This window comes from Haematobia irritans, chromosome 4 (genome assembly GCF_050003625.1).
Source record: "Haematobia irritans isolate KBUSLIRL chromosome 4, ASM5000362v1, whole genome shotgun sequence".
NCBI classification, from domain to species: domain Eukaryota; kingdom Metazoa; phylum Arthropoda; class Insecta; order Diptera; family Muscidae; genus Haematobia; species Haematobia irritans.
Window position 1 is genome coordinate 106,955,831 of NC_134400.1, and position 11,032 is coordinate 106,966,862.

Genomic DNA, 11,032 nt, shown 5'->3' on the forward strand with positions numbered 1-11,032 from the left:
CTAGTTTTCTTAAAACCAAGAGCGGTATGGGTTTGTTGGAAGATTCACCTTGAAGTTGCGAAGTAGCGTTGGCATTAAATTGCATTTTTGTTTTACCAGCCTTTTTCAGTTTGAACCCAAGTAGAGAGCAGTATATTTGGTATATAAACTAATGAGCTGAATTATGTAATGGTAAAAAGTTCTTTCTTTTGGATTTAAAAATATGAAAAATATCCGAAAATAATAAAAATATGTATTTTCCATTTATATTTTTTTCTATTTCCAGAATTTGCAAAGTATCATCAATATAATACCAAATATTACATTGCTTTCCCATTATTTTTGTCTTTGATTGGTTCAAATTTTAATAGACGATTTTAATGTGTGGAAATTTTGGAAAGGAATTGTTACTAAAATTAAATTACCGAGCTCCTTAATACACCTTTTTATGCTAAAAGACTACAACTGCAACCTGGAACTAAGAATTGAACTTCATATTCTATGCAGGTAATGTTTAATAAAATTAACTTTTAATTGAACAAAATTAAATTCGAATTATTCTGTTTTCTTTCAGAAAAACTAATTTAGCTTACAGGCTGCTGATTTATTGGAAATCTAGGCGCATCTACATATTAGAAGGAACATGCTAACATGGTTATTATTATAAGGAAGATTTATATAATTTATTTTTTCACCCTATAGTTGTTATTGATAGTTGTTCTAACATAACTTACAAATACAACTGTAAGTTATGTTAGAACAAAACACAAAATACAAGAACCAAATTTATTTGTCTATTGCATAATTAAAAAAATAATAAAATATTAAATATGTTTTATAAGAAACACATATTTTCTTTTATTTCAAAAGAAAAAAAAACTAACTACGATTTTGGGGTCGCAATATATACATTTTTTGATCGACATTTATAGCCAATTTCAATTAATTATTTAATTGAATGAATCAAATAGTTGATTGATTTTTGTCGCGAAATTAATTAAAATTTTAATTGATTCAATTAAAACTGTGATTGAATTTTATGTTAAAAATCAATCACGTTTTTAATTGATTCAATCACACAATTAATTGATTCCGTGACAAAAGTCAATTAAATTTTTAATTAAAAATCGTGTTGGTTTTCAATCAAAATGGGTGATTGATACTATCATTTTCGTGATTGAAGACATTTCAATTAAAAAAATGATTGAATCCGCGATTTTCGTGATTGAAATCAAACAAAATTTTTTTGTGTGCAGTTCCCCGGTATGTTCCTATGGCCAGGCACCCATATTAGGTGAATATTGTACTGCTCAGCCATCTCGTTGAGAGATTTCAATCAATTGGAATTTGCTCATAAAATCAGTTAATTTTTTAGTCAAGTAAAATAAAAACTGTGATTGATACTATCATTTTTGTGCTTGAAGACATTTCAATTAAAAAATTAATTGGATCAATTAATTTCATGATTGAATCAGAAAACAATTTTTTGTGTGTAATAAGATTTACTGTACAACCCATCTTACAATCAATACTAATTGATTGTAGGCAGAGAATGAAGCCGCCGAGTCGCGCCGCCGATTTTAGCCGCCGCCGACCAGTTTCTTCCAGCCGAAGCCGCCGCCGAATATATCGACTCATCTCGACTCATAATTAGCCGCCAAGTAATCAAAAATATTGATTTAAATCAGAAAAATTTATTAATAATTGTTGTATTTTTTGTTAAAATGTTTAACTTTCAACCCAAAATCCATCAGTATCATGTTTCTATAATAGCTTTGCAACCATTTAGCTCAGAAAATGCAAATGAAATGAAAATTTGATTGTAAGTTTGGTTGTACAACTAATCTCATTACCATTCGGATTACCTCAAATCGATTTTATAATGGATAATTGTCCGCCGCCGAATAGACGAATTTATATCGGCTTAGCCATCAAGCCGCCGCCGCCGGAGGCAAAAAATTAGTGTCAGCCGCCGCCGGCAAAAATGGGTCGGCTTCATTCTCTGATTGTAGGTGGAAATTTCAAAATTTTGACAAAAAAAAATATAACAATTATTAATAAATTTTTCTGATATACATCAATATTTTTGAATATAATATCAATAATTTGGCAGCTAAATTAGAGGCGAGTTAAGTTGACATATTCGGCGGCTGCATCGACTGCCAAAAACTGGTCGGCGGCTGCTAAAAGCAGAGGCGCGACTCGCCGATGAGATATGAGAGCAATGTGCTCTCTTTTTTATGGTAAAGCTATTATTTTCGCCTGCTGATATGCTTCCACCGAAATACTTTCCTTCAATGACAAAGTTGTTACTATGGTAATTTTGCGGTGGCTTACCTACACTCACAATTGGTAGTGGAGTTTTCGCTGGGATTATATTACAAAAGAGAAAGTGGTGAGAGCTGAATTAATCATGCACGCAAGGAATGAACATTAACACCCCAAACATGTTATTTTTAAACGGTGAACATGGAACATTTTTGTCGGAAAAATGTTGCTATCTCGGCATACAAGGTCGCCGAAATCAGATACATCATTTTCGAGAAAATAACACGGTTGCAGCAAACATGATCTATGTTCAACGTCCAAAAATAACATTTTCCTCTTATAACATGGTTAGGGTGATCATATTCCTTTGCTGGGTGTATGGAAGTGAGAGTGATATAGGGAAGATGAAATCAAGATTAGAAATTATGAAATTGGAGCTAGTACTCATTGAATTGTTTGACATCCCGTTAAAGACGTCATTTTTTATCACAAAATTATTATACTAATTTCCAACCTACGATATGTTCGTTTGTACATTTTGGAGGAAGTCCGTGCAGAGTGTAATTAAGTTTTTAACCCTTAAATGCGCACTGTATCTTTCAAGATACAACCAGAAAAAAATTCTTATGTTTTAACATTTCCGAATTCTATAAAATCAAGTTTGTTGTATTTAATGCATCATAGCGTTATTTCTAAAAGTATGTTTTTTTCGGAAAATTTGTTGTACTTCTGAGTAATCTGCAGTCAAAATTAAATATCAAATTTTGACTAAAAATTCAAAAATAAACGAAAAAAAATTAGTTTGATTCGCACCGTATTTTTGAAGAACAACCACTATTTTTTTTTAACACATAACATACATATTTTTATACCCTCCATCATAGGATGGGGCTATATTAACTTTTCATTCCGTTTGTAACTCATCGAAATGTTGCTCTAAGACCCCATAAAGTATATATATTCTGGGTCGTGGTGAAATTCTGAGTCGATCTAAGCATGTCCGTCCGTCCGTCTGTTGAAATCACGCTAACTTCCGAACGAAACAAGCTATCGACTTGAAACTTGGCACAAGTAGTTGTTATTGATGTAGGTCGGATGGTATTGCAAATGGGCCATATCGGTCCACTTTTACGTATAGCCCCCATATAAAGGGACCCTCAGATTTGACTTGTGGAGCCTCTAACAGAAGCATATTTCATCCGATCCGGCTGAAATTTGGTATATGGTGTTGGTATATGGTCTCTAACAACCATGCAAAAATTGGTCCAAATCGGTCCATAATTATATATAGCGCCCATATAAACCGATCCCCAGATTTGGGTTGCGGAGCCTCAAAGAGAAGCAAATTTCATCCGATCCGCCTGAAATTTGGTACATGATATTGGTATATGGTCTCTAACATCCATGCAAAAATTGGTCCACATCGGTTCATAATTATGTATAGCCCCCATATAAACCGATCCCCAGATTTGGCTTGCGAAGTCTCCAAGAGAAGCAAATTTCATCCAATCCGGTTGTAATTTGGAACATGGTGTTAGTATATGATATTTAACAACCGTGCCAGAATTGGTCCATATCGGTCCATAATTATATATAGCCCCCATATAAAACGTTCTCCAGATTTGACCTCCGGAGCCTCTTGGAGGGGCAAAATTCATCCGATCCGGTTCAAATTAGGAACGTGGTGTTAGTATATGGTCGCTAACAACCATACCAAAATTGGTCCAATCACACAAAAATTGGTCCATATCGGTTCATAATCATGGTTGCCCCTAGAGCCAAAATTAATCTACCAAAATTTTATTTTTATAGAAAATTTTGTCAAAATTTTATTTCTAGAGAAAATTTTGTTAAAATTTTATTCGGTTCATAATAAAATGTTCATCATTGTCAAAATTTTATTTCTATAGAAAATTTTGTCAAAATTTTATTTCTATAGAAAATTTTGTTCAAATTTTATTCGGTTCATAATCATGGTTGCCACTCGAGCCAAAAATAATCTACAAAGATTTTATTTCTATAGAAAATTTTGTCAAAAGTTTATTTCTATAGAAAATTTTGTTAAAATTTTATTTTTGTAGAAATTTTTGTCAAAATTTTCTTTCTATAGAAAATTTTGTCAAAATTTTTATTTCTATAGAAAATTTTGTGAAAAATTTAATTTCTATAGAAAATTTTGTTAAAATTTTTTTCTGTAGAAAATTTTGTCAAAATTTTATGTCTACTTTGTCAAATTGAATTATATACGTATTGGATCGATCTTTTTTGATTTAATATATACCACGTATGGACTTACATACAATTTAGAAGATGGTGTTAGGAGGTTTTAAGATACCTTGCCATCGGCAAGCGTTACCGCAACTTAAGTAATTCGATTCTGGATGGCAGTGTTTAGAAGATGTTTCTACGCAATCCATGATGGAGGGTACATAAGCTTCGGCCTGGCCGAACTTACGGCCTGGCCGAACTTACGGCCGTATATATATATATATATATATATATATATATATATATATATATATATATATATATATATATATATATATATATATATATATATATATATATATATATATATATATATATATATATATATATATATATATATATATATATATATATATATATATATATATATATATATATAAAGGGTGATTTGTTAAGAGCTTGATAACTTTTTTTTTAAAAAAAACGCATAAAATTTGCAAAATCTCATCGGTTCTTTATTTGAAACGTTAGATTGGTCCATGACATTTACTTTTTGAAGATAATTTCATTTAAATGTTGACCGCGGCTGCGTCTTAGGTGGTCCATTCGGAAAGTCCAATTTTGGGCAACTTTTTCGAGCATTTCGGCCGGAATAGCCCGAATTTCTTCGGAAATGTTGTCTTCCAAAGCTGGAATAGTTGCTGGCTTATTTCTGTAGACTTTAGACTTGACGTAGCCCCACAAAAAATAGTCTAAAGGCGTCAAATCGCATGATCTTGGTGGCCAACTTACCGGTCCATTTCTTGAGATGAATTGTTCTCCGAAGTTTTCCCTCAAAATGGCCATAGAATCGCGAGCTGTGTGGCATGTAGCGCCATCTTGTTGAAACCACATGTCAACCAAGTTCAGTTCTTCCATTTTTGGCAACAAAAAGTTTGTTAGAATCGAACGATAGCGATCGCCATTCACCGTAACGTTGCGTCCAACAGCATCTTTGAAAAAATACGGTCCAATGATTCCACCAGCGTACAAACCACACCAAACAGTGCATTTTTCGGGATGCATGGGCAGTTCTTGAACGGCTTCTGGTTGCTCTTCACTCCAAATGCGGCAATTTTGCTTATTTACGTAGCCATTCAACCAGAAATGAGCCTCATCGCTGAACAAAATTTGTCGATAAAAAAGCGGATTTTCTGCCACTGATTTTGGTAATAAAATTCAATGATTTGCAAGCGTTGCTCGTTAGTAAGTCTATTCATGATGAAATGTCAAAGCATACTGAGCATCTTTCTCTTTGACACCATGTCTGAAATCCCACGTGATCTGTCAAATACTAATGCATGAAAATCCTAACCTCAAAAGAATCACCCTTTATATATACATATATATATATTTATATATATATATTTAACCGTTAACGTTTAATTCTATTTTGCTCGGCATATTTCTAGAAGCTAAACCAACAAAATTCTTTCAAATATTTTCTAAGAACACAGAAAAAAATTTCACGAAAATTTTTCCAATTAAAATCTAATTGAGTTTTAAAAAATATTCAATTAAAAATTTAATTGATTCAACAAATTTTTTAATTGAAATAAAAATCAATCACACAAATGGATCAATTAATTTTTTAATTGGCTGTCAATTAATTTTTTAATTGATACTATCATTTCTGTGATTGAAGACATTTCAATTAAAAAATTAATTGGATCAATTAATTTCGTGATTGAATCAGAAAAAAAATTTTTTGTGTGAAAAGACCATGTATATCTCTCTTTCTCTTTTTAGTAAAAGCTCTCCTTTAGGTAACAGAGGCATATTTTCCCACCCAATCTAGTTTGACTTTAGAAAAGCAAAAACAAAAGCCATATAAATTTTGTTTGTAAAAATCTGGGTCCTTATTTATTAATATTTCGTTGCAATAACGAACGAAATTTAAGGAAATTCAGCTTAGTAGGAATGACCATAGGATTTCTTGCCGAAGTCCTTAGCGTGGTTCTTGTCGACGTTACTGGCAGCAGCAGCGGCAGTGGAGCCGGTAGCACCAACGGGGAGGGCGGGACTGGCATGAACAGCTGGGGCAGTGTAGGCGGTGTTGTGGAAGAGAGGAACATTGACGGCAGCTCTCATGGGAGCACCAGCTGAGGGGAGAGCCAAAGCTTCACGGGCCAAACCCAAAACTTGACCATCGAGGGCGGAACGGGGAGATTCAGCGAAACCGGCGAGGTTACCGAGACCATGAGCGCCATGATGATCACCATGGTATCCACCGTATTTGCTGTAAGTCTTGCCATGGACAACGGTTAAACGGGGTTGGACTTGGGCGGCATAACCGGCATTTTCATGACCGTATCCAGTGTAGTCGGCTTGAGCGGCGACGAAGAGAGCACAGACGAACTGTAAAAAGGTAACCAGAAAAAAATAATTTAGTAAAACCATCCCATTCGTCGTTATTGGACATATTATATTTCGTAGAATCCTCTTCCTCCCATTCAAGTAAGTGGATTCATCACATTTTTGGTATACTTACAAGGAGCTTGTACATGGTGGTGGATTTGGTTTAGTGTTGCTGTTTAATGGATATTCAACAATGTTCTTCTAACGCTGGGAGCATACACTTTTATAGTTCTCATTGGTCAACCTAGGTTAGGTTACATATTTCTTTCCGCCCCTACGTGACCAACAATGCAAATAATTCCAGACCACCACCACCTACCGTCCAGTCATCCATCCCTCCAGTTCTTCATTATTCTTCGTCGGTAGGTTATTGTTGTTTGTACTTCTTGACCAAACTACGACCGGACCTGCATAACCAAAAAAAGCTTTGGCTTTTTCAAACTTTTTTTTCTTCAAGCTCTTAGTTTTCCCAATGACTTTGACATTGCTCTAGACCTACCAAAAAAAAACACAACAATTTAATACGTAACACTAAGCCATAAAGGTGGATGGACGGTGAAACCAAGTCTTGTAATTTGGGTAAAATAATTAGAGAAGGTAGTGGTAGGCCATGGAACAAAATGGAAGATCGGTAGATGTGAGACTTTAAGAATGCTTATTAATTGCTTGCTAGTATACCCTACACCAATAGTGGTCAGACTAAATATTAAAACGTAAAAGTGCCTACTAGAAATATTGGTGTTAGATATTAACTGATCGACATGGAATCTTGCTGAACAAAATGAATCTAGATTAGGTTAGAATGGCAATCCGTTACATCGGACTCACTTCAGACTTCACTTTTATCAGGGGCCTAGCAAGCAACCACCACCATGGATCAAATATAATAGTTTCTTCCGAAAAATCTTCGTAGTTTTACTTGACAGTATATAGAAGTTCAGATGGATTTGATAAAAGACCTCAAGAAGATCGGTTCAAGTGTTATAGAACCTTAAATTTTAAGGTTCTATAACATATGGCGACAATATCACATTATTGATTTATAAGAATCATTTTTTTTTTTGTTTGAGCTATAGAGGAATTTGAATCTTCTCGTTTAAGCGTGCAACCAGATCAGACGAAATAATGCCTTTGATATAATTGGTTTGATTTCCATTAATCGAATGAGAAAGAAATATAAAATCATGAAATTTTTTCACGCAATTTGAAACAATGCTTTCTATTCCCTCATATTCACCAATGTGGTATCACAATGGGCTGAATAGACTAAGTGAGCCTGATACATCGGGCTGCCACCTAACCTAACCATTCCCTCATGAAGTTAAATCAGAAAACAGATGTATAGGGGGACTTTATCAAACTCTTACCGATTTGCAGTTTGAAATCGGCAAGAACAATTTCAGCATAATCGGATAAAAATAGCGATGTCTTGAAACGCAAAAATCAAAAGGGAAGATCGGTTATATTGGGCGATCTATAAAATCATGGCATAGCCATAGCTCCCACGTTTGTAGACCTAAAACAACTTTGGATTTCCAATTGCAAACAAATCGGAGAAAAATTGCGGTGTCAAGAACATGAGAAGTAAAGTACTGATATGGGTTAATTTTTGCATGATTGGGAATATGCTGATGTCACCAATGTCAATGAATGAACTTTGCTCCTCCTGGAGGCTTCAGAAGTCAAACTTGGGCATTGGTTTATATGTGGCCTATATAATTATGGACCTATATTCACAAATTTTCTGAATGGCTAGTAAAGAACATAATTAATCCTTCATAAGGTTCCAGAAATTAATTCTAGGGGATCAGTTTATATCGGGACTATATATAAGAATTCTACCGTAAAACTCAACTGCTGTCTGCGACTGGGAGACTCCATAATTGAAATTGCTAATAAATCCAAATACTTAGGCGTAATTTTTAACGAAAACTTATCACCGCTGCATATGGCAAAACCTACTCAATGCTAAGAAATCTTTGGACTTCTAAATCCTATACCCCTCGGAACATCAGAATACTTTTAGTAAGGGCCTACATTTTACCTACGCTGCTTTATGGTTCTAAGATCTTTGCAGCCTGTGACGCAAACTCTAAAAGAAACCTCCAAACCACCGTCAACAATGCCATACGATATACTTTTTGGATTTAGAATGTTTGATCGTGATTAAAATGCCTTGGGAAAAGTACTTAGAATACAAATCTCTGCTATTTTTACACAAAATAATTTATACAAGGAGTCCCTCCTACTATATAATAGACTACAATTTGCTATATCATCTAGAGGAATGAACCTCATACAAATACCATACCGTCGAATGTCATCACAAAACTTCTTCTCATACGATCAATTCGCCTCTGGAATCATCTCCCAAATGTTATTCAAGCCATTAGCAACGCGCGATGTTTTAAGAATGAGCTCTTTTCACATTTAATGCTTGGTACTAAGTTCGTTTCTACGAAAAACGAATATCTTCATCTATCTCTGTAAATAGGGTCTCAAACGTGATTTCAACAGACGATGATAGCGAGGATAGCCAGGATAGACTAAGAAATTCACCACGATTCGTTACAAACAGAATGGCATTGTTAGGTTATACCTCATTTTAATTAATCATTTTAAATGAATATGCATGCAAATTCTGTTAAGATTTTATTTGAAAACAAGTAAGTAAAGTCTAAATTCGGGCGCAGCCGACTATATTATACCCTTCACCACTATGTATATCAACATTTTTCGTACCATCTTAACTCCTTCAAATTTGTTGGGAGCTATATAAAAGTCTATATTCCCATATACAAATATTTAAATATAAACCGATTTGGACAAATTTTTTTAGACTTTTACTCAAAATTTAAATCTGTTAATGACCGGGACGGTGCACAATGTTAGTAAAAACTATTGTAAATATTAAAGACATTGCATTAAATTTCCCAAAAATGCATTTATGATTTATCGGCCAATACATACGAATTAGAGTATAGGTAAATTTGAATTATTTTTGCGAGTTTTCGACTTAGCAAAATATACCGATAGTTTTGTATTTTTATACCCTCCACCATAGGATGGGTGTATATTAACTTTGTCATTCCGTTTGTAACACATCGAAATATTGCTCTCAGACCCCATAAAGTATATATATGCTGGGTCGTGGTGAAATTCTGAGTCGATCTAAGCATGTCCGTAAGTCTATTGAAATCACGCTAACTTCCGAACGAAACAAGCTATCGACTTGAAACTTGGCACAAGTAGTTGTTATTGATGTAGGTGACAAAATAAAATCTGGAAGTCGAGTCAGTCTGTGGTTATTCGTGTCCAAAAAAGACGAAATACTACTCCCAAAGAGCAAACCAGAGGCTGCCGAAAACTGTTGAACGAAGCGGACGCTCGCCTTATGATGACAGAAATGAGACAGAACAAGTCCATAACGCCGAAAAATACTGCTGTTGCCAAAAATAAGTAAGTTAGTGAATGGACAGCAAGACGAGCGCTCCACAAGATTGGTTATGTTTCAGCTGTAAAAAAATAAGCTTGCATTGTCCGAAAAGAATCAAAAGGCGCGAATGAAGTTTGCAAGAGAGCATAAAAATTGGACGACAAATGACTGGAAACGTGTTATCTGGTCAGATGAATCAAAATTTAATCGTTTCCAATCGGACGGTAAACAATATGGCTGGCGTCTTCCTGGTGATACCATTCAACGCCACCATGGTATGCAAACTGTTAAGCATGGTGGTGGAAGCATCATGGTTTGGGGCTGCTTCACTTGGTGCCACATTGGGCCATTGCAGAAAATTTATGGTATAATGAAGAAGGAAGACTAACTCGCCATTCTGCAACTCATCTTCCCGAGTTTGTTGACAAGACTGCCTATCCTGAAGATGAAGTCGTATTTCAACAGGATGGTGATCCGAAGCATAGTGCAAAAATAGCTTAGTGAGCAAAAATTTCAAGTGATGAATTGGCCAGCGCAAAGCCCCGACCTCAACCCGATTGAGAATTTATGGTCAACCGTGGGAAGACGGCTGGGATTGTACAAATCACCTCCATCAAAATTAGAAAACCTGTGGGAACGAGTACAGCTTCAGTGGGAGAATATACCTGATGAAATTATAAAGGAATTGGTTGAAAGTATGCCAAAACGTATAAATATGGCATTAAAAAATAAAGAGTTGTGGAC

The 11,032-nt window shown here is 34.7% G+C and overlaps 1 protein-coding gene and 1 long non-coding RNA gene across 2 annotated transcripts; one reads left to right on the top strand and one right to left on the bottom strand.

Annotated features, from left to right (window-relative positions):
- Positions 1-243: 243 nt before the first annotated feature.
- LOC142232654 (uncharacterized) lies at positions 244-826 on the top strand. Its single transcript, XR_012721157.1, has 2 exons — positions 244-486; positions 554-826. It is a non-coding gene; the product is annotated as an uncharacterized LOC142232654 (long non-coding RNA).
- Positions 827-6,329: 5,503 nt separating this feature from the next.
- Cp18 (Chorion protein 18) lies at positions 6,330-7,145 on the bottom strand. Its single transcript, XM_075306617.1, has 2 exons — positions 6,986-7,145; positions 6,330-6,852 (listed from the first exon to the last, which is right to left on the bottom strand). Exons 1-2 carry the CDS (start codon positions 6,998-7,000, stop codon positions 6,406-6,408), a joined length of 462 nt encoding a protein of 153 aa, XP_075162732.1. The 5' UTR covers positions 7,001-7,145; the 3' UTR covers positions 6,330-6,405.
- Positions 7,146-11,032: the final 3,887 nt, after the last annotated feature.